Source organism: Diaporthe citri (genome assembly GCF_014595645.1).
Source record: "Diaporthe citri strain NFHF-8-4 chromosome Unknown scaffold_3, whole genome shotgun sequence".
Lineage (NCBI taxonomy): Eukaryota > Fungi > Ascomycota > Sordariomycetes > Diaporthales > Diaporthaceae > Diaporthe > Diaporthe citri.
Window position 1 is genome coordinate 4,258,765 of NW_025064848.1, and position 21,947 is coordinate 4,280,711.

Consider the following 21,947-nt stretch of genomic DNA (forward strand, 5'->3'; position numbering starts at 1 on the left):
GACTTCATAAGTAAGAGCAATGAACATTGTATCCATCCAAGGGCAGCCCTGGCATGCTGGAGGAAGGAGGAGAGGTGGTGGGTGCAGCTGCAGTCGAGTCGTTGAGTCGCAATGGTGGACCAATACGAGTAGATACAGCACATAGTGGACCCCAGGCCAAGGCGCGGCATGGGCACGGTGTGGGTGGCACAACAGGACACAGCTGACGATGGCGTCGAGCCACGGATATGAATGCTACAGTATCTACACACACAGTCATTCTGCATGGGCGGTGGTCAGCAATTCCAATCTCGGGCAAGCAGCATCCCGCCGAGTCTTGGGCCTGGTCGACACGAGCCTCATTTCGGGGACGAACTTGTCCAACGCAAACAATGTCAGTGCAGCGATATCGCACACCACAGACGTTGCACGGGAAAAGGAAGAGAAAAAAAAAACTAATATGGAGAAAGTAAGTACTGTAGACCCGTTGTTGTGCCGTCCCGTGTGTCTCGGCTTGCTGCCAGTCAGACCATGTTGTGGTCTACATACCCACACCACACAAAGATAGCACATCAGGTATACTAGGTACCACAGTATGGCAGCGACAGGGAAGTGGGCGAAGGGCAGCCAGACCGAAAGTTGAGAAAGTCAATTCCGCTGAAGCCGCTAAATAAACCCCAAGCCTATCAGGTATTGTGACCGGCCGATTGATTGGCGTCATCGTTCGTCGGCAGGGGCCCCTCCCCTGTCACTGTCTGCGGGTGTAGCGCGTCAATGGCTCTTGCTAGCAACCGAGCACCAGCAGCACCAAGCAGCTCGAGCTCCGCGGCGTTGCACAGCTGCAGCACAGCAAGATACACAGTCCCTGCTCCGCTGCTGTAGATACGGTACCTAGGTAGTTGATAGACGGTGGAGCTCCCCACCAAGCCGCAACTGACGGCACAGCAGCACTGGCCGTCCCTAACCCACAGGTGAACCTGCGAGACCCACCGAACCGCCATCCTCCCCCACACAGACAGTTCACCACATCGGCCCAGGCTCGCCAGGCTGCCAGGGTGCACAGCACATGTAGGGTTCAAGCTGCGAGTTTTTGGACCGGGGGCTGCTCTGCTTACCACGCTACCACCACGAACTGCTGCGGTCCACGAGCCCGCCTGCACACGCGAGATATTTTCTCGAGCTTCACCTTTCTACGTCCTCGCCACAACCACCAACACCACCAATCCCTCCCTCCTGCTTGCTTTTCTGGTTTGCTTTGGTGCGGGCCGGTTTGTTAATTCCTACTGTCGGGGTCATTGCCCGTTTTTGGAGGCATCATTCGAGGGGTAAGTTATCGGCAGCCCATCCATCCATCTTGCCTCAACTCCGCCTGCAGCTCCAATCCCACCAACACAGCCAGCCAGCCAGCCTACTCTGTCTGAAGCTACTGCGGCTGCCAGTGCGAGTTGGTTGGGCTGTGAGACCGATGATACTGATATCAGCACCGACACCGACACTGACATACTCAATCCACAGGACGGACCGAAGCAGTTGACACACCCACATCTACCACAGCGCGTCATCGGACGACGCTCCCACCGGCCGCAACCATGCGGCAACAAGCCCGCTCCCACCCGCTGATGGCATTCCGCCCAGCCATCCTCGGGCTCTCCAGGGCCGTCTTCACCCTCGGCGTCGCCTCCGCCGCTCCTATCCGCGTCCTGGACGAGCTGCACGACGGCAACGAGGAGGAGGGCGGCGAGTTTTGGCTCCTCTTCGGCATCTCCATCTTCCTCGTTCTGCTTGGCGGCGCCTTCGCCGGCCTCACCATCGCCCTCATGGGCCAGGACAGCGTCTACCTCCAGGTCATCTCCCAGGATCCCACAGAGCCCCAGCAGAAGAATGCAGGCCGCGTCTTGCGTCTGCTCGATAAGGGCAAGCATTGGGTTCTCGTCACTTTGCTCCTCAGCAATGTCATCGTCAACGAGGTACGCTACCCCCGCCCACCTGTCTAGCTCTTTCCCTCTAGATTTGTACTGGACAGTCATGAGAAGACGCCTTTGCTGACAGTATCCGACAGACCCTGCCTGTTGTTCTGGACCGGTGTCTTGGTGGAGGAGTGGCTGCTGTCGTCGGTTCTACTGTCTTGATCGGTAAGTTGTCTTGACCGCATTCGATGAAACGAAACGGCAATCTGACCAACACGACATGCTAACAACTGCTCTCGCTCTCTCTAGTCATCTTCGGAGAGGTCGTTCCTCAGTCTATCTGTGTCCGCTACGGCCTTGCCATTGGTGGTTATATGTCCAAGCCTGTCCTACTCATGATGTATCTGATGGCACCGGTTGCCTGGCCCACCGCGAAGCTCCTCGACTGGGTCCTGGGTGAAGACCACGGAACCGTCTACAAGAAGAGCGGACTCAAGACACTGGTCACCCTCCACCACACCATGGGCCCAGCAGCGCAGCGCCTCAACGAAGACGAGATCACAATCATCGGCGCCGTCCTCGAGCTCAAGGAGAAGCCCGTCCATGACGTGATGACGCCAATGGAAGACGTCTTTGTCATGTCCGAGGATACCGTGCTAGATGAGGAGAAGATTGACATGATCCTGTCTGCTGGCTACTCGCGCATTCCCATCCACGAGGCCGCGAACGAGACCAACTTCATAGGAATGCTTCTGGTCAAGATTCTCATCACCTACGATCCTGAGGACTGCAAGAAGGTCAGGGACTTCCCCCTGGCCACCCTGCCCGAGACACGCCCTGAGACGAGCTGCCTCGACATCATCAACTTCTTCCAGGAGGGCAAGTCACACATGGTTCTGGTTTCCGATGCCCCAGGTGACGACCACGGTGCCCTCGGCGTGGTCACCTTGGAGGATGTTATCGAGGAGTTGATCGGAGAGTAAGCTTCCCCTTTCCCACCAACTTCCCTCTTCGTGGGGGGAGAGAGCGAGTGGACTCGATTTTGCTGACAATGTCATCTACAGGGAGATCATTGACGAGTCCGATGTGTACATCGATGTCCACAAGGCCATCCGACGCATGGCGCCGGCACCCAAGGCCCGCTACCAACGACGACTGTCCCACGGCCACCCTGGGGCCGATGGAAACGACAGTAAATCTAGTGAGGACACAAAGGTCGGCGAGGAGGACTCCACAGAGAACTATGAGACGCGGAAGAAGAGATACAACTCGGCAACTGAACCGGGTGAGACTCCCGATCGGTCTGGCAGTGGCAGTCCCATGCCGGGAACGTTCCTGTTGCGGCGCGCCTCTGCTGGTCTTGATGGCAGGATGGAGAACGTTCCGGTGAGGGCAAGCTACAATGACATAAGACAGCATCTGAAGCACCTCGGCCCGTCCAACCCAGCCTCGAACCCCAAAGCCACAAAATCCACCACCGTCAAGATCAAGCCCGGAGTTGTCGTTCATGACCAGCCAAGATCGAGCCCAGTGGCCGAGCAGGTCATACAGGAAGAGCCGCGGGTCGAGAACGACGAGGAGGACAACGACGAAACGACGTCCCTGCTGCGGCCGGCACTCACACCCAAGGATGGTGCACAAGCCCTGGCCCAGAAGTACGGTGCGACCGGACAATCGCCTCTATCCCGAAGTGTTGAGAACAACTCGCCCGCCAAGGCAAACGTGGATGACACAGCCACCAAGGGTGTCCAGACCACGGAGACCGCCCCGCAGCACAGCTATGCGGCAGTAACGGCACAGCCCCCGCAACAGGAGCTGCATTCAAAGAGCTCCGGCTCGGGCAGCGAGTTGGCCCCTGCCGAACAAACAAGCCCATACTCGCACAGGAAGGATCTCTTTGCCCGTAGCGGCAGTATCACCGAGAACATTGTGGAGTCCAGAGGCATCCGCAAGGGTGTTGGAGACGACCAGCAGCAACGAGGATGAGGAGGAGCAGGGAGGGTCTGAGCGGAATGGTAAGAGCGCCAGCCGGTCCAACCTCAACCTTGAGTCGCAGGCGTCCCCATCAACAGAGGGCGACGAGAACGCGAGCGGTGCCAACAGTCCGGCGGTGCCAGGTGCTGCTGAGGCGGAATCTTCGAACACGACTACCCAGGCCGGTGGTAACAGTAACGGCGGCGGCGGCAGTAGCAAGAAGAAGAACAACCGCAGGAAGAAGAGAAAGGGCGGCAGGTAGGGCAGCTGGCTCTGGAGCTCGCCTCGGTATACGGAGAGCATAGGGTGAGATTTCTAGGAACTCTTTGATGGCTCGACTTTTTTTTGAGGACAAGGGGAAAAGGAAACCAGACCAACAACCACACATACCCTTTCTCTTGGGATTGATGGCGTAAAAAACGCAAAACGATTTTCAGCATTGGCAAAATGGATTACTGCCGACTTGTAGGTGTTAAGCAAAGATATCGTGTATCATTATCAGGGTGGTCTTTTTGGAGCATCGGAATTGACATTTACGCTGTCTGATTGAACTTGTCTATGTATTTGATTTGCTAAATTGCTTATATGTGTGATTGCTCATTGCTGGCTTGTCCCCGTCTCGTTGGCCGGCGGAGAGCCCGACGGACGGCCTCTACACGGTTGCCCAACTGCATCAGGGCCAGTCGCAATACGGACGGCCAGTCAACCGAGCCGGACACACAATCGCAGAGTTTATTTGACTTGACTTTCTTTTTTGTCTATCTTCAAAGTACCCAAAGACATCCTATTCGAATCCCATCTCGCTTCCACCACTGATCTAATCATACCAAATAGCATTCATCCCAAACCCGGGCTCCTGGATGCGCGTCCTGGCGACGCGCACGAGGAACTCGTCCTTCCACCGGTAAATCTCGACCCAGCCCTCCTGGTCGTCGGTGAGGGCGAGCCACTCGTCGCTCCAGTCGCAGGGGGCGACGGCGTTGGAGTGGCCCCCGGACGTGGGCGTGGGGTTGAGGCAGATCTGCGTCTCGATGCTGCCGCAGTCGCGCAGCCGGAAGGCGGCGATGTACCCCGTCAGGTCGAACTTGTTGGCGCGGGCCGTGGCGAACAGGTACTTCCCCGAGGAGCTGAGCGCGCACACGTCGGAGCGGTACAGGCCCTTCCCCGTGGCCGGGTCCTTGGTGGGTTCCGTCCCGGGCGGGATCAGCGGCCACGAGTGGTGCGTGTAGACGGGCATGCGCGTGGCCGGGTCGATGACGTACTCGTAGAGGCGGTTGCCGGCCTCCATCAGGGCGTAGAGGTAGTTGCCCGTGGGGTGCATGGCGACCCAGCGCGGGTGGTCGCCCGGGTCCGGGGCGTCGACGCTGCCGACGAGGGCGAGCTCGCCCGTGGCCGGGTCCTTGCGGTGGCACCACAGCTTGTTGGCCGTCAGGTCGGCCGAGTACAGGTGCGACTCGTCCGGGTCGAAGACGGTGCCGTGGATGCCCGTGTTGGGCTGGTAGGGGTAGTTCTGGGAGTTGGCGGCGAGGGCGCCGGTCGGCGAGACGGTGAAGACGTTGCCGTAGCCCGCGTGGTTGTAGAAGGGGTTCGCGTAGACGTTGTAGGGCGGCTTCTTGGCTGCTAGAAGGAAGATGGCGCGCGTGTTGGTCGTGGCGTCGTTTGCTTTGGCTGTTTCGGGGATGAGCGAGAGTCAGGTCATGGGAGATGAACAGAAGCACGTACGGTCTCCGCCCATTGGGTGTGAGGCCTCGTGGATGATCTCAGTCGGGCTCTTGACCGCGAAGCTGGACCACTTCTTCATGGCGGACCCGTAGAGGTTCTTTTTTTGGTGCTATTCGACGGTGTCTCATCAGTCTTGTCCGAGGCACTCGATTGAGGTCTGGCTGGGTGAGATTGCAAGGCAATTGAGTTGGTTAGCTCACGTCGAAGGTCATCCATGATATTGGCTCGTCCTCGGGAATCTCAGTCCTCTTGATGAGTTTCAGCTCGAGCTTCTCGTCGTCGAACTGCACGGTGAAGATGGCCCCTGGAGGAGTCCATGTCCCGATCATCAGGTGGTGAAGCCCCATCCTGGCGGTCCTCGCGCTGACGCCCGCGAAGCTCGTCGGCTGTGGAAGACGGGGTCGGCGACTGAGCCCGGAAAGAGGGCGGATGAGATTGGAGAGCTTCACTTTGGAGGAGTATACAAGCTCTTGACAACAGGGTTCGGTAACGCGGTTTACGGTTGGAATGGTTCCTCATAAGATGATTGCAGATTTATGACGGAAGGAAAGATCCAGTTGAAAACAATACTTCAACGGGACGCGGCATCGTCAAAAGTCGCGGCGCCGGCGCCGGCGCGGTTGACATCGCATCAACGTTGCCCCTCGTTTTGCCGTCCCACGGCCCGCGGAAGCTCGAGCTACCCCTGGCGGGTGGGTTGTGGGGGTGGGGGGATAAACGATTTGGCCACTAACCAGTGGTTGGAGGAGCCGGTGCGATGGAGACAATTTTACTACACGGGATCTGCTGGCGGCATTGGGCTTGCTCTCTGATACACCTACGAATATGTCCAGCCACTCCCCAGTGTGAGGCAATTTAGATGAAGCAATGTGTTTTACCTCAGGTTCTGGGATGGCAAATGTCTGAGTGGTCACTTGCTCCTCATACAATCCACTCTAATACAGAAGTCTCAGGTATGCTCAGCTTCCCCAGATGAGGAAAAAAGCGATCCGAATCCGGGGCTGTGGATCATTGCTTGTCCCTCCATCGACCACTTCCCAGATGGCCGGGTAAAGGCTCACCCCGAAAGACGAGACCCGCTCCATAAGTCTCAGAGTTGTTTGTAAATACCCTTCAACATTTGCGTGACTACAATACGCCAGTTAGAGATATTTTGTCCGTGTCACAATTGAGAAGGGGCTGGATTCTATACCACCAACTCGTAACGTGCACGATTCAAGTCCCACTGCTGTGGTGCCACTGGAAGCTTCATTTAACAAAATCATCGTCACACTGACACCCACCCGCTTTCCACCTTGTCAATGTCTCCCTTAATTGCTATCTTGTTCAGTGCTCCAAATAGTTCGGGTCATTCTTGTTGACTGTACAGTGTGGCCTGTATTTAGGATGCATTTCATACTTACCCAAGTTGCAGCCCTTGAACTGGACAGAACCGCACTATGAATTCTGACCAATTTTTATCTCGTTCCCAACAGTCTTTAATCAGTCTATGAGTACAATCTCGCCAGCTCTACCACGATATAGGCATCTTGACAGGGATTGCTAGCACTGCCATCAGTGACTTCATGGGACTGGCTGTTTTGCCTGTGCTATGCTCATCCTTGACCACCGCTCTTTGCTTAATGTCAGATGAATGTGATTATTCTAACCTATGTTTCCTTCTCCTATTTTCTCAGAGCCTCAATAAATATCCTGTCCAATAAGTCCAGTAGGAAGTTGTCATCGGCGGTATTCGCAGCAGATGGTCTTCACTCCGTGACCGTGAGGTTTGGAGTGGCGCAGAAATAAGAAGACAATCTGCCTTATTTTCCCAGCGTCATCACTGGGCTAACGTAAAATTGCTCAACAGAAGCTATAGCTGCGAGACTTCTCCTGATCAAACTCAGTATCCCCATGAAGAAAGTGTTGGCAGATCAGACCAGCTTCCCAACTTGGACTCTACCTTTCCGAAGCCCGTTTGGCATCCTATGAGATTTGCACATGGAGCAGGCTCTTTTCTGTGGTTCACAAACAGCCACGCTGGGGCTGAAGACATGCATGCATATGATGATAGAAGTGTTTAGGACTGCCCTGGAACATTTGAAAGTTCACTGCCCGAGGTTGACCAGCAGAGTGAGCAGGAGGCCTGTCAACTCATAGGGGGATTGTGGCCATTGGCGCAATTGGTACACATTCCAAGGATGGAGAATGACAAAAATAGTAGACTGCTCTTCTGACGGCGCGCCTCTCAAAGCCTAGAAAAGAAAGCACCTGCAAAGCTGTGAGAACCCCACTGTAGAGAGAAAAGGTGCCTTGATGTATCAAACAGCCAGCAGTCAGGACGTTCACAAGCTCCCTGTCACTGAAACTCCCTGTCACTCTTTGGGTGCTTGTTTGCCATCTGATCAAAATCTAGGAAGGCTCGTGCACCCCTTTTATCTTCAAGGCTTGCTGATTCTACAATCTCTGTTGACCCGTCTCCCATCGTCTTTCCCCACAGCATTGAGGATTCCAACATCGTCCTACCTCCAAAAGCAAGATCACTCAATCCAACCTCCCACCACAACACCGTTCTGCAATTGACTTGCCAAAAACAATCTTCTCAAGATGCACAACATCCTGTATTCAATTCTGGCCACAGCCATGCTGGCCGCTAGTGCTCTCACCCAGCTCATGCCTCCCACATTCAACAACACAACCCCAGCTGACGGCGACAAGGACGGTGCCCTGCGGCTCCACAACTACTACCGCGGACAAGTCGGCGTCCCTGCCCTGACCTGGTGCGACAACCTCACCGATGTGGCTCAGGTCGCTGCCGATTGGGAGGCTGGAGCCGACATTCCTAACACCCCCACCAACTTCACCCGCCGCTTCCCTCAGAACGAGAGCTACTACTTGAGTGTGGTGTACATATCCCCAGGTACACCTCGCGTGTTTGGCGCCTTCTACCACGCGACCCTGGCCTTCTGGGCTGACCACATTCACTACCACGGCGAGGTCATTCCCAACGGTGACTTTTTCAACTACGCCGCCTACAGTGAGTGCCTCCCTCCCCAGACACGTGCACCGCCTGCCTGGTGAAAGCGTAGCTTTTATGGGGTCCTTAGCTGACGACAACAACCCAATCTTGAAGCCCAGATGGTCTGGAACGGCACCACCCGCCTTGGAATGGCCGGCGCCACGAACCGCGAGAACGGAACCTTTGTCGTTGCTGCCTACTCTCCCCCGGGCAACATGTAAGTCCAAGATTTCGAACAGAAGCATCGCCCTGGTATCTTCTGTGGCTTCCATCGCGTAGGGAGATGTAACTGACATTTTGATAAACTACAGATACGGACAGAAGCCGTTCAACAACAACACTGCCTGCAACAACACCAGCGGCGGCACTTGACCAACTTGACCGTTAAAGAAGAATAGGCTGTTTTGGTGTTTTGAAAGGAGTGGATGGGATGGGTCTACCCTAGGAGTGTTCAGCATGTTTCTGGCTTCGACTTAATTTCCCGTCGTGCCATATCAAAACCTGCCAGACTTGCGGGAAAGGGCGGAGTCTAGGCGCCTCAATTGCTAAGACATTCACAATCAAACGGTCTCCTCTACGTTTCTACGTGCCACGTCCCTGGGTTTCTGTTTTCACATGACGATCTCCATCCTCGTCCAGAGGACGACATGCCCAAATCTCGTTAAGAAACAGACTTGTGTTTGAAAATTCGCTTGATGTTAACTGAAAGTAAGCAAATGGATCATCAAGCACGACCGAGACAACTCTGCGCTAGGAAAGGAATCTTGAGAGGGAAGCGGACTCCACTGATGACAGGTGGAGCCTATCCCCCCCCCCCCAAGAAAAAAAGACAAAGCATGCGTCGTCGCTTGAAGGCCTTGCCGCATTGGGACACGACCAAATCAGTACTCCTCCTCCAGATATTCAAGCCAGTACTTGGCCCCGACCAGGTCTTCACGCAGATGCTCGGTCTCCGTGCCGATGACGGCCTCCTCGAGCTCGAGCTCCTTCCGCGCGTACTCTTTGGCTTTCTGGAAGTCGTCAAGCTCCAGGCACAGTCTGGAACATCTGCGGTATCTTTGAGCCAGTTGATTAGATACAAATCATACCCTGGGGTGTGGACAGGGGGGAGGCCAGGACTCACATCCTGCAAAGCGATATAGACTGCAAGTCGATGGTGGGGTGCCTCAAGAGCGCCGCGATCTTTTCATTTACCTCCAGGGCCTGCTGCGGGCTTCTAGCCACTTCCTCGGACCCTTCCAAGCCTGTGTTCGGAAGGTCAGGGTGGTTCTCGTGCAGCAGACTCATTTCCAAGTCGACCATGTGGTCTCGGAGTGCCTCCTCCTCAGGGTTGGTGCACGCGCTGCACTGGCACACGAATCCCCAGTACTTCATCGCAACCTGCCGATTAAACTTCTTGAGGAAGGTACCATTTCTGTAATCGCCAAGGACCTCGTCACCGGCTTTGATGTCACGCGTGGTGTGGACTGTGAGGCGCTCGATGGTTGGATTGTACGAGCTGACGACATTGGGGCTGCATGAGTGGTTCATACGGCTGTGCAGGGGAAAGAGCCCTTGGCCGTACATCGAATCGCGACCCATTCCCATCCTGTTGTTCAGGAAGATGGAGAATCGCGTAAACGCTCGCTTGTCGGCCTTTTTCAGCTTCCTCGTGTTCAGCTTGTAGCCTTTCTCATCGCGATGCTGCTCATGCCATCGGTGAATTATCTTCTGTGCCTTCTTTTGATTCGACTTGGGCAGGGCTTCATCGCAACACAACTCATCCAGGGTTTTGAGGCCCTCCACAGACAGAGCTCGAACTGCTGTGCAAAATGCCTCGATATGCTCCTCAAATACTTCGGGCGCGGATGCTGGCTGGACAACAAAGAGAGGAGCCTCGCTGATGACTCGTGTGCCACGAGCGATATCCTGGACGGCGAAAACCCCCTTCCCGAGGTCCCCAGAAGAGCGGACCTCAATGAAGCTTGAATTTTGGACTTGGGGAGCTGATCTTATTAGCTTCTGAAAACAAATTTGGGAGGTACCGGACCGAAAGGAATCCCTGACCTTTGGGGCCCGATCCGTTGGTGCCGTTGTGTGTAGAGGGTTCCTCTGGAGCTTCCAAAGAAATCCCCTTCACCAGATTCGCGACATCGTCCACCGACTGGCTGGTCTGATCGTGGTTACCCATATTCGTAAGTGCTGAAATTGGCGACCAGATACTTGAGTTGGAAGTCTTTGGTGACAGATGCTTGGGCCAAGCGGAGGGAGGCCAAACGATGCAAGTTGGAAGCAGGACAAATGCATCCAAATATGAAAAAGACATCTGCCGGGGATCAAAAGCTGTTTCCAGTCGTTGAGCTCTCAAGAAACAGATTAAGTAAAGTCCAAGAAGCTTGCTTTCAGGTGGTTCTTTCCTTCAATCTCAGGAGCACCGCAATGGATCTGGCGTGTGGGAAACATGGCACAACCGGAAGGCTCTAAGCAATATTGTCTTGCAACAGCAAGCCAACTATATGGCCTCTCAGGCTCTAAGAATTCCTAGCTATGACTCGAACAAGGGTTCATCTGGAAAGCTCTTTATCAAATTTCGGAGATGCTGCTCCTGTTTGGAGAGAAGGTGCGCGATAGCATGCAGTAATCAAGAGAATGACATGCCTATCCTCCAGGCAGACCCAAAGGGCCAAGGAAAGAATGGTCGATGTGGCGTGCAGCGGGCTCATTGTCGAAACTGAAGCCTGACCCGGATGATACAAACCTGCAGGCAGAAATCGCCCGAATCCAACGACAGAACCGGAGGTTTCAAAAGCTGGCCACAGTCTCAGAAGTCTTCCCATCAGCGCCTCATGAGCCTCTCAACTCCCATCCACCTCCAAAAAGCACCAGCCAAATCTCCTAGAGGCCATCGGCCTTCATTTGAAAGAGCTCTTTCTCAATCTTGTGCAGCCATGGCGCTGCATCGTTTTCGAAGAGGAAGTTCTCAGCTTCAAATCCCCAAATGCGAACCTGCAGAGCCAGTTCCTGCCTCGCATACGTGGCGGCGGCTTTGACGTTTCCAAGCCTCCGGTTGACCAGGGAGCAGACGTGGAGCGTCACCTTGAGGTCAGCACCATCCAAACCAACAGAAGGGTGCTGGAAGAGACCCACGAGCTCTTCTGCAATGGCAAGAGCATCCGTGTTGGCGTTGGGTGTGGGGAAGAACGAGTTGATGTCGCCGGGTAGCACGCCTTCCTTGACAAGGAAGTTAGAGAGGCTAATGTACGAGACAAAGACCCTCTGCATGATGACCTCGGCTTCCTCACTTGTGCACAGGGTGCAGTCGCAGACGAAATGGTGCCCTTTCAAGCGGTGTTCAGCTTGCCGCTCTGCTCGAGGGAGTGCCTGGAAACGATTGTACGAGACAAAGATCTGATCATCGGCCTTGACGGCCCTGGTCAAGTGGACCTGATGACGTTCCTTCGTGTGGTCGTAGAACGCGTGAGCGTTCGGCGAGCAGGAATGATTGATGAGACTGTATTGGTCGAAGACGCCACCTGCATCTTCCTGGCGCAGCCTAACTGCGTACCTTTGGTAAACGGAAAAGAGCCTCGAGTACTTGGGAACGTAGTAGTCCAATACAAACTCAGAGGCCTTGGGATAGTTTTCTTTGAACCAGTTCTGGACGATCTCGGTCGTTTGCGCGTCGAGCTCGACGCTCTCGTCGCTCGAAAGGGTGTCCAGAATCGCGAAGACATTAGGAGCAGTTTGCCGAGCTACCTCGCAGAAGGCGGCGATGTTCCCAGCCAATGTCCCTCGCCATGGATTTCCTGGTACCATGATGAGTGGCATCTCGGAGAGGATTCGTGTACCGGCGGGGATGTCTTTTGCAGCAAAGATGCCACGGCCCATGTGGCCCGCGGAGCGCACTTCGACCAAACAATTATCGAGGCGGTCTTGAGCAGCTACGCACATTATGAGTACCCAAAGAGGCGGCAAATACACATGCCAGGGGTCGGCGAACCTTGTTCAGCCATTAAGGCTGGATGCTGCTGCCCGTTGGAGCTCATCTTGGTTGATAGTTTGCTGCATGTGATGCTTTGGGCGAGGATCTAAGATCGCGATTGAGAGTGGGAAATGAGAGATGGGGTAACGAATAGCACCCAAAACCAGGCGGAAGCCTTCAAGTCGGTGGGAGATGCTGTCAGACGTTGATTGTTGCAAGGGAACCTGGCTTGACGAAGGTGATTGACGTGCTTTTTTCTGGCCCAAGGAGATAACAGATGTTGGAAGATAAGACAACTGAATTGGATTCACTCAGTTACGATGAGTCCAGATGACATTTGACTGTTCATCGGGCTACCATTGTCCAGCCTAAGTGGCGGTGCAAGGCAAATGGATCACCTGGGACAATATCAAGCACGCGAGACCTTGTCATTCCTAAGCTGTGGCATTCAGTCAATTTGGTTTCAATCGTCAACTTCAGCACCAAGTATAAGTCTTTGTGAAGACGGCAAGAACGCTGCATGAATAGGCATGGCGTACGAGGGTATATCTTCCAACCACTGCAAGATCCACGGCTCAAGCTTCGCTGTTCGCCGTTTCTCCTCCAAGGTCGAAGCCACTCAGTCATTTTGTGCAAAATGGAAGGAGCAACACATGAACAACAACAGATAGTTCAACCGCTCAGACTTTTAGGGAGTTCTGCCCCTGTACTCCAACAGACCCATTCACAACAATAAGTGTCCCACGAGAAGAACCACACATACTGTTCCAGCATTGTCCATCCCACATTGATTACCTCTTACGACTAGCAGACGTCCAAAGAAAAAAAAGAAAAAACCAGAAGACTAGGTTATCATTCATTGCTACAGCACACATCCGCTCGCCAAGATGGACACAGCACCACCCGAGAGGTCACATCTGTTCTTCCAATACCTCCGTGAAGCAGATTGGCACACCAGGCATCAGTACAACCCAACCGAAAGACCTGAACACGCACTTTTCGAATCCATCATCCCAAACCAGCAGCAAAACCAGCAGCCAATCTACCTCGGACTTCTGGTTCCCGAGCATGGTTCAATGTCAATCGGCCTCTTGGCGCACCCCTCCCCGATGAATGCTACGGTGTGCCCAGAAGATGAGGAACGGATGACGGCGCTGTTTGCGGGAGAAGGAGTTCGGCTCATTCCACCGCACGTCCTCGGTGCGATCATCAACAGCCGGGGGAGAGTGTGTCCGGGAAATGAGAGGATGTATGCGCAGTTGGGGACGGTGATGGTGCGCCCCAACAGCCTCACAGGGTGGTTCAGGACCAACTTCGTGTTCGCAGCGGAGATCGACGAACATGGGAAGGCCGCTCTGCTCTGGATGATGGAAAGGTTTGGTTACCCAAGCTCCGATCCCCACGACCCGAGGCTTCAAACATATCCCGTGTTCGACCTTCGCACCCTCGTAAACATACCGGCAGACCGAAATCACCCTCAAGTCCTCTTGGAACTACACTGCGGCGAAGCGGGTTGGCGCGAGAGGAGCAAAGCAACAGACTATGTAGGGGTGGGACTCACCCGCCTCATGTACTACGCCAGCCCAAAGCCTGTTCACTTTGTCAGAGTGGTGCAGATCTCGACAGGACCCCTCCGGCACGCAACACTTTTACACAGGAATCCGACTGAGACGGCGGGCCCGTCGTCGGCACCTATCTGGCTCTGCGCGCTGTGTCAACACCCTCAAACGGTTTCCTGTCCGCATCTCAATGGTGAGATCGTATGACTAATGCCAAAGTTGAAACATCATACGGGAGGTCAAGGCGGAGTGTTGACGATGTACTTGTTACGATCATTCCGTGGGTGCTGCGTGCCTTGTGGGAGCTTGTTGGGCTCCTGGATGCTGGATAGAGCTGGTCTTGTGCATGTATCTTGTTTCGATACTTCAGAAGTACACTTCAGGCAGTGATAGCGAGCAATGAAGTGAGCAATCCAGCGACAATTTCAAACTGAGTCTTCAGCAGCAGTCTCTCTCTATGTCAGGACGGGACTGCGCGATCCTATTTGCATAGGGACATTACGAGCCATGGCACGCACTGTCCTTGGTGGCAAACCCAGCCTGCTGGGGCCGGGGCCGTGACAGGGTGGCCGGGACGGACCGAGAAACCATCCTTTGTATTGATCTCTCTGCAGGTTGGTGGTTCGGTCGTGCGTAGCCATTTTGGGGGCGGCAGCGCATTGTTCGAGTGCTACATCCGAGTGGTGCGGTGTACGGAGTACATCTACCCATGTTCTCACTACTATTCTAGACTACCTTGAACGACAGAAACATTTGGAGGAACAGGAACAGGGAACAGGAACAGAGAGCAGGAACAGAGAGCAGGGACGAGAGCAGGGACGAGAGCAGGGACGAGAGCAGGGACGAGAGCAGGGACGAGAGCAGGGACGAGAGCAGGGACGAGAGCAGGGACGAGAGCAGGGAACAGAGTGATCCAACCGGCTTGCGCCGAATGGCAAACGAGCCCGGTAGTCCTGGCCGATGGGAGAAATGCGACGAGTACCGTAGACCTAGAACCATGTAGACTACAGAGTCTCTCGATTGGGCATCTCTTAGGCAGGGCCGGCCAATACTAGCCTCTGGATGGGCGATGGACGAGGTGAATGGTCCAACTTGGGCGCCAATGGTTCCCAGATGTCCGGCACTGCACCTCTAGCCCCCGACGTCATCACACATGACACTCGCATTCACTCGCACTTTGGGGTGAAGCGAAAGAGAGCGGTCAAGCGGTCGAGACTACACACAGTCGACTGGTGTGCTGGGCCGCGGGCACTGAGCACAACATTTGAGGCCCTGGAAGGCTAGGACTCTGATGGGAACGACAAGGCCAGGAGAAGTGGGGAGCGAACTGTCTGGACTGTTCTGAGGCCACAGATACCTGCAGATGCTGCCCGACTGGCGAGCCCGAGAGAAAGGGGCCAGGAAGGCTGGGAAAAACAAGACAAAGTGGGTAGCGGAAGTGGGAGGCAAAGTGATGTTGGGCCATGTGGAATGTGTGCCTGACCATGGTGACCATGGTCAGGAGAATGAAAAGAACGCCGTACGAGGACAGGAGATGCCTGCTTGGAGGGGAGCAGGTTGAGACGGCGTCGCAATGGTCGTGGAGATGGGATCTGCTAATGCGTGCATAGTGAGGAGAGACAGTCACTAACACGTCCCATCACCTCGCACGCAAGGGCAACCAAGCTCGCCGGATGGGGGCTTTGCCGGTCTGCCTGGGCCTCCCCTGCGGCAGCTGGACACGTCCTGCGTGCGCCCGAGGTGGCAGCGGCGGTGGGCAACCACCTTCTGCCCTTCCCAATCAACCCAAGGGACCCACGGCAGTTGCGCTGGCCAGGCAGTCCAGGGTTGCTTTCGGTCTGGCTTGCTGGCTGCCCCTCCCATCCGCCTCTGCCCCTCCGTCCGCACTCCACCCCAGGCGAGGCAGCGATGCCAAATGGGAAACTGACAGACTGACATGCCCAGGATCAGGATGGATCCATCGAGATCCAGCCCCCGGATTTTGAGTTTGAAAATACAATTTGCATGCACGGCATCACTGTTTGATGTGTTGACTTTTGGCTTGACTGGAGAAGGGGAAGAAACCGTCGTCTATCATCCGCTGCCAGAGGTCATTCATTCCTTATTAGCACATGGGCAGTCGACTGACCGACTGCATCTGTCTGCACCTGCAACTGCACCTGCAACTGCACCTGCACCTGCACCTGCACCGGCCCAGATTCCTCGGACAACAGACATTATACACAGTAGACATTGCACGTTCCGCGTGGTGAGGTCAACCGCCAAAACCTGAGCAACACCATCCATCCTGTCCCATCTCATCCGGCGAACCGGCAGGGTTCCTTGGTTTAGAGAGTAAAGACAGAAAACAGGGAGCAAGGGCGACGCTGAGAAAGAGGAGGGCTTTTCGTCTGTTGTGCTTGTGACAACCTGGGAGACACAATCCCCCTCCCTCCTTCACTTCCCCCTCCCCCCCTGACCCATCATCACCCGCCCTGCTTCTCCTCCTCTGGCCGCAGACTCTACCCGCCGTCTCATTTGATCACTTCTTGTCGATGCATAGTGGTTCCTGTCGCACCGGCACACAACCTCGCTGCCACGGCACCTTGTACGATAACCACCACGAGGAGAACCGTCAGACACAGACACCTGGCGACTCGGGCCCGCTCGTACGCCTGCACTGCTGCTGCAAGCACTCCCACAAGGCTCGCGGCGTTGTCTGTCCTTCGCCTGCTTGCCCTCGTCCAACCACCCTCGCCGAGTCATTTCTGCATACCTGCATTCCGGCGGCCCTCTAAGCTGGCCCGCCACCGGTTTCGAGCGAGCATTAAGGCCCCTCGTATAAATATATCCATACATCCACAGCATCTTCAGGAATAGCACCAGCTGCGCTTCGTCTTTTCGACCCTGCATCAATCCTACAGGCCTCTGCTGCGCGGACTTCCTGTCTGTCTCATTCTTCTCTCGCTGCAGGCGACAGATCCAGAGCAGCGACAGAACGGGCCAACCCAGATACAGACCGGACCAGACCAGACCAGACCAGATCAGATCATATCAGACTCGAAATAACCTAGAAGGCGACCCAGAAGGCAGCCGGTATAAGCGGGTACCATCATCCATCCCGAGGACAGAACCCCCGTTGCGAATCCGACCAGGCTACCAACGGGTAGTACTGTTAGGCACAGCCCAGCCCAGCCCAGGCCGAACCCACCTGCTGCTGCAGCTAGCTTGCTGCGGTCCTCCGCTTCTGTTGTCCCCCAGCCGGGCAGGGAGAAAAAAACAGAGAGCAAGTGATAACGGTCCCGAGGCCCAGTCACAGAGGGCGAGACCATCAGCCCCTCCATTTTCTGTCGTCATCTGCGCCAACTTTTGAGACACACTCTCCTGTCCCGTCCTGTCTTCGACCCGACAAGACTCGACTCCCAACACTATCTCTGCGTACAACAAAATCAATCCGAATTCCTGCAGTCTCCAAGACCAGTCGACGGCGTCCTTATTGTTCCTGGCCCGGGCGACTTAATCTGCATCGGGTTTTGGACCCGTTTGACCTTCAAACTTTAATATTCCTGCCACAACGTGCTCCAGTGCGCTTCCGTGGTACCATTCCGACCTGCTGGTCCCACCGTTGATCCCGTCCGTCGCCTTGCTGCACCCGCTTGCCTGCAGCCATGTCCCGCAACACCTGGGACCGCGAACGGTTCATGTACGAGCGGGATCGCGACCGAGACCGTTATGAAGACGACGACCGCTACTACAGGGGCGGCTCAAAATACCGAGAACACTCGGCTGACGAGCGCTACGAGCGCCGCCCAGAGAGACGGCCCTTTGAGGACGAGGTTGTCATCCGCGATTCCCGCAAGGTCTACTACGACGAACCCGAGCCGAGGTTCGCCCGCCACCGATCACCTCCACCCGATCTCGAGCGCGACCGCCGTGTTGTGATTGAGCGCGAGAGGCAGAGAGTGTCCAGCCCTTCACCGCCAAGCAGGCCGGCGTTCCTCCGGAGACAATCCAGCCTCGACACATTCGACAGGCGGCCTAGAGGCTACCACTACGAGGACGAGGAAAGGGAGAGGTACGGCCCGCCTGCAAGGCGCGAAGACTTCCGCCCCCGGCCTTATGAGCCTATCCCGCTGCCTCGTACTCGCGCCTTGCCTCCCCCGAGGAGGTTTGCCGAGCGTGACTCCTTTGACGAGATCCGTGTGAGCGACCCGGACTACTATGGCGACGAGGAGTACCGGTCCTACCCGGAGCGCGTGCGCGAGCGGGAGATCATCCGCACCAAGAGGCGAGACCACAGCCCGGCCCACACCCACCGGTCCAGTCGCACCCGCAGTCACCGCGGCAGCACCGTGCGCAGCAGCTCCCGCTCATCCACCACCACCAGCAGCTCCGGTAGCAGCAGTGGTGGTACCACTGTCACTGTCAAGAGCGAATATCCCAAGAAGGGCAAGACTCGCATTCCAGCTCGCCTGGCTTCCAAGCGGGCGTTGATCGACCTGGGCTACCCATTCGTTGAGGAGGTAAGGCTTACTTGCGCGTCTCCCGCCACTGAATGAGTGCTAATATACTGCAGGGTAACACAATTGTGGTGCTGAAGGCCCTTGGCCAGGAAAACATCGACGACTTGCTCAAGCTCAGCGAGGACTACAAGAAGAGTGAGTATTCCCAGTCCGCCCGCAGAGGGCCGTCAACTAACCCACATCACAGGCGAGCTTGAACTTACCGGCGGACGGTCCGAGGCGGGCAACATTATTGAAGAAAGGCGAGAAGAGACCATCGTCCATGCGCCAGCGCCGCCGCCGTCGCATCACCCATCCATGCACGCACCACCACCTCCTCCGATGATGCATGGGCCCCCTCCGACTATGCATGGGCCTCCACCACCCGTCATGATGCCCCCTCCGCCTATTGCTCACCCACCTCCGATGTTCCACGCGCCGCCGCCTCCCCCGCCGCCTGCAGAGGTGGTGGAGAAGACCACCGTCATCCGTGACGTTTCGCCCGCTCGGTCGTACACGACCACCACATCCGGAACGACGCACACGTCGCACACGTCTCGCACGCCTTACATTGTCGATGTCCGACGTGAGGAGGTCTCCGAGGATGTCCCCGTCGGGGCGATGGCACTGGTCAAGTCAGACCGCCACCGCTCGCGCTCCCGGTCTGACCGGGACATACGGCACGAGATCCGCGATCTCGAGCGACAGCTTGACCGGAAGCGCCACGGCGAGCGCGAGCTAGTCAAGGCAGAACGGCTCAGCAGCGGAGAGCTGGTGCTGTACGAGGAGCAAGTGGAGAGAATCGAGGAGCCGCGGCGCGGGGTGCGCATCGAGAAGGACAAGAAAGGTAGGATGTCCATCAGCGTGCCAAAGTATCGTTAAAGGTGCGGTGCGCGATGTTCTTTCCACCGTCCTGATCCGAACAGCGGCTGACTCTTTCTTGTGCGTTTTAGGCCCTCCGCCTGGCATCGTCAAGGCAATGCTGGCAACCCTCACTTGAGCAGGGGAGCTGTCAAAAACAGGTGCCTGGCGTTGGAATACCGGCGATTCAGGCGTCTCATACGTTGGTGAGAGAGCCATTTTTCATGATCTATTTGCCATTTCGGAACGACCAATTTGCATCTTCACATCGCCTCCCGGGCGTGGCCGGGAAGTCATCGTGTTGGGGACCTGGACGGTTTCTTTACGACGATATGATCTTTTTGCCTGTTTCTTGAATATCACAGAATTATATAGATTGGGGTTCTTCAGAAGCTGTGTAATGATTTCTGATGAGGGGAACGCACCGAGAAGTGAAAACACAAAAATACCCAACAATTATTGTCTCCTTGAGTACTGATGCGAGTGTCGTGCGATGATGCATGGCAAGAAAGACGCCGTAGAAGAAAAAGTCCGCTTAGTGCATGAATCTCATTAACCCCCAATAGGGAGCTAGCTCGTTGCAACGCGGACTCGTCTGTTCCGCCCACGTGACGCCCCTTTGACAACACCACTCCTTCACCCCCGGATTTCCCCCCCCCCCACGCGAATGCCACGCCCCAGTCCGGACTAATTTCCACCGATGGTGCTTGCGTAACCGCGCGCTCTTCCTCTCCGGCCCTGCGGTCTCCGTGAGGCAATGGACTGGGGCGTAAACTTCCGGTCGACCGCGAGCCAGGGAAAGACAAAAATGCACTCATCATTAACCTTGACCAGAGCGTCGTGGCGCGATGGGGCAACCTTGTCTTTTTGCGTGACGGCAGCCACCCGTCCGAGTCGGTTCCTCTTTGCGGGGCCGTCTTGTTGCCCACTTCAGCAAGGGCCCTTGGCCGGAGTGTCTCCATCCTAGCGAGATTTCCGGATCGCCAATTTGGCCCACCTTCTTGACCATGTGGCCCATGTGGCCCACGTCACATTGGGCCGGCGGGAGTGGAATCGCGCGTGTTTTGTTTCTATCTGACGGGCGTGGGTATCCATCCCGTTCCTGAACATATATTGCTCTCGTTCCTTGGCGTTCGGGTAGCTACATTGCAGGCCTCGCTTGCGGCTGGGTAGGTTGTCTAGGAAATAGTGCTTGAGTGGTGTGAGCGTGCGCCTTATAAGGAACCTCCTCGACCTTCTCCTATAACACTGTCCTTTGGCGTCTGAGTAGTCCTCTACGTCGGCCTTCACCTCCGCAGTCAAGCCCACCATGAAGCCTGTCACGCACGTCCTCCCCCTCGCCATCGGGGCAGCAGCCTCCCCCATCGTGTCCCGCCAGTCCGCACCCAACGCTTCCACGTGTGCGGCAACGACGGAATGGGCGGGCTTCTCGGGCCTGAAGCACGCTTTCGTCTTCGGCAACTCGTACACGACCACCGGGTTCAACTTCACCCAGGAGCCGTACCCGCAGCCGGGCAACCCGCAGGGCAACCCTCCCTACCCGGGGTATACCTCGGCCAACGGGCCCAACTGGATTGATTGCTTGACCGTCAAGTACAACCAGTCGCTCCTGCTCACGTACAACCTGGCCTATGGTGGCGCAACTGTCGACTCGGACCTCGTCAAGCCCTACGAGGACACCGTACTAAGCGTGAAGCAGCAGGTGCAAGATGAGTTCGTTCCGGGTTACACGGGTGCCTCACCGAGCGCCCCCGGGGCACCGGAATGGGCCGGCGAGGACACGCTCTTTGCGGTGTGGATCGGCATCAACGACGTCGGCAACTCGTACTACAACGGCGAAGATGCCACGAATACTCTGTACGCGAAGATCTTTGACGTGTACACCGGGCTCGTCGACACCCTGTACGAGGCCGGCGGCCGCAACTTCCTTTTCCTCAACGTCCCGCCCGTCGACAGGTCGCCGCTCATCACCGAGTCGGGTGTCGAGGGCGCGGCGGCGCAGGAGAAGGCCGCCATCGGGGTGTGGAACGGCAAGGTTGGGGACCTCGCTGCGTCGCTGAAGAGTAACCACTCCGAGGTCAATGTGTGGGCTTTTGATGCGAACTCGGTGTTTGAGGAGGTCCTTGATGATCCCTCCAGCTACCCGCAGACGAGTGGGTACACGAATACTACTGGGTACTGTGAGGCTTATGAGAAGTGAGTTCCCTACCCCGTAGTCTTGCTTTGGGTCTTTGGATGCGTGGGTGACTGACATTCTCACTTCCGCAGCGGAACCTCTGACCCGGACAGCTTTGTTGAGAGCTGTGGTGTACCGGTCAACCAGTACTTCTGGTTGAACACGCTGCACCCGACGTACCCCGTGCATGATGTCGTGGCTGAGCAGGTCGCGAAGGCGTTGGAGGCTGGGCCGAATGTCTGTGCCCAAAGTCGCCGCAGATAGAGCAAATAGACTTGCATGGGAATGAATTCGATACTGTGTACATATGAAATAAACCCGCTTTGACT

At 56.0% G+C, this 21,947-nt stretch overlaps 8 protein-coding genes across 8 annotated transcripts; 5 read left to right on the top strand and 3 right to left on the bottom strand.

Annotated features, from left to right (window-relative positions):
* Positions 1–1,568: 1,568 nt before the first annotated feature.
* On the top strand, positions 1,569–4,122 carry INS49_008752 (uncharacterized protein; the record flags this gene model as incomplete). The annotated part of the gene is made up of 5 exons (XM_043169491.1): positions 1,569–1,946; positions 2,039–2,111; positions 2,196–2,865; positions 2,951–3,842; positions 3,907–4,122. 5 exons carry the CDS (start codon positions 1,569–1,571, stop codon positions 4,120–4,122), a joined length of 2,229 nt encoding a protein of 742 aa, XP_043027171.1.
* A 555-nt stretch (positions 4,123–4,677) lies between these two features.
* INS49_008753 (uncharacterized protein) lies at positions 4,678–5,929 on the bottom strand (the record flags this gene model as incomplete). Its single annotated transcript, XM_043169492.1, has 3 exons — positions 4,678–5,528; positions 5,583–5,691; positions 5,783–5,929. The coding sequence occupies 3 exons, from the start codon at positions 5,927–5,929 to the stop codon at positions 4,678–4,680; spliced, it is 1,107 nt and encodes a 368-aa protein (XP_043027172.1).
* Positions 5,930–8,168: 2,239 nt separating this feature from the next.
* Positions 8,169–8,952, top strand: INS49_008754 (uncharacterized protein; the record flags this gene model as incomplete). Its single annotated transcript, XM_043169493.1, has 3 exons — positions 8,169–8,598; positions 8,695–8,797; positions 8,892–8,952. 3 exons carry the CDS (start codon positions 8,169–8,171, stop codon positions 8,950–8,952), a joined length of 594 nt encoding a protein of 197 aa, XP_043027173.1.
* Positions 8,953–9,461: 509 nt separating this feature from the next.
* INS49_008755 (uncharacterized protein) lies at positions 9,462–10,750 on the bottom strand (the record flags this gene model as incomplete). The annotated part of the gene is made up of 3 exons (XM_043169494.1): positions 9,462–9,636; positions 9,704–10,556; positions 10,627–10,750. 3 exons carry the CDS (start codon positions 10,748–10,750, stop codon positions 9,462–9,464), a joined length of 1,152 nt encoding a protein of 383 aa, XP_043027174.1.
* Positions 10,751–11,454: 704 nt separating this feature from the next.
* Positions 11,455–12,605, bottom strand: INS49_008756 (uncharacterized protein; the record flags this gene model as incomplete). Its single annotated transcript, XM_043169495.1, has 2 exons — positions 11,455–12,500; positions 12,560–12,605. The coding sequence occupies 2 exons, from the start codon at positions 12,603–12,605 to the stop codon at positions 11,455–11,457; spliced, it is 1,092 nt and encodes a 363-aa protein (XP_043027175.1).
* Positions 12,606–13,428: 823 nt separating this feature from the next.
* INS49_008757 (uncharacterized protein) lies at positions 13,429–15,103 on the top strand (the record flags this gene model as incomplete). Its single annotated transcript, XM_043169496.1, has 2 exons — positions 13,429–14,142; positions 14,831–15,103. The coding sequence occupies 2 exons, from the start codon at positions 13,429–13,431 to the stop codon at positions 15,101–15,103; spliced, it is 987 nt and encodes a 328-aa protein (XP_043027176.1).
* Positions 15,104–17,747: 2,644 nt separating this feature from the next.
* Positions 17,748–19,581, top strand: INS49_008758 (uncharacterized protein; the record flags this gene model as incomplete). The annotated part of the gene is made up of 4 exons (XM_043169497.1): positions 17,748–18,602; positions 18,656–18,737; positions 18,790–19,428; positions 19,535–19,581. The coding sequence occupies 4 exons, from the start codon at positions 17,748–17,750 to the stop codon at positions 19,579–19,581; spliced, it is 1,623 nt and encodes a 540-aa protein (XP_043027177.1).
* A 1,170-nt stretch (positions 19,582–20,751) lies between these two features.
* Positions 20,752–21,882, top strand: INS49_008759 (uncharacterized protein; the record flags this gene model as incomplete). The annotated part of the gene is made up of 2 exons (XM_043169498.1): positions 20,752–21,638; positions 21,711–21,882. The coding sequence occupies 2 exons, from the start codon at positions 20,752–20,754 to the stop codon at positions 21,880–21,882; spliced, it is 1,059 nt and encodes a 352-aa protein (XP_043027178.1).
* Between the last annotated feature and the right edge of the window lie 65 nt (positions 21,883–21,947).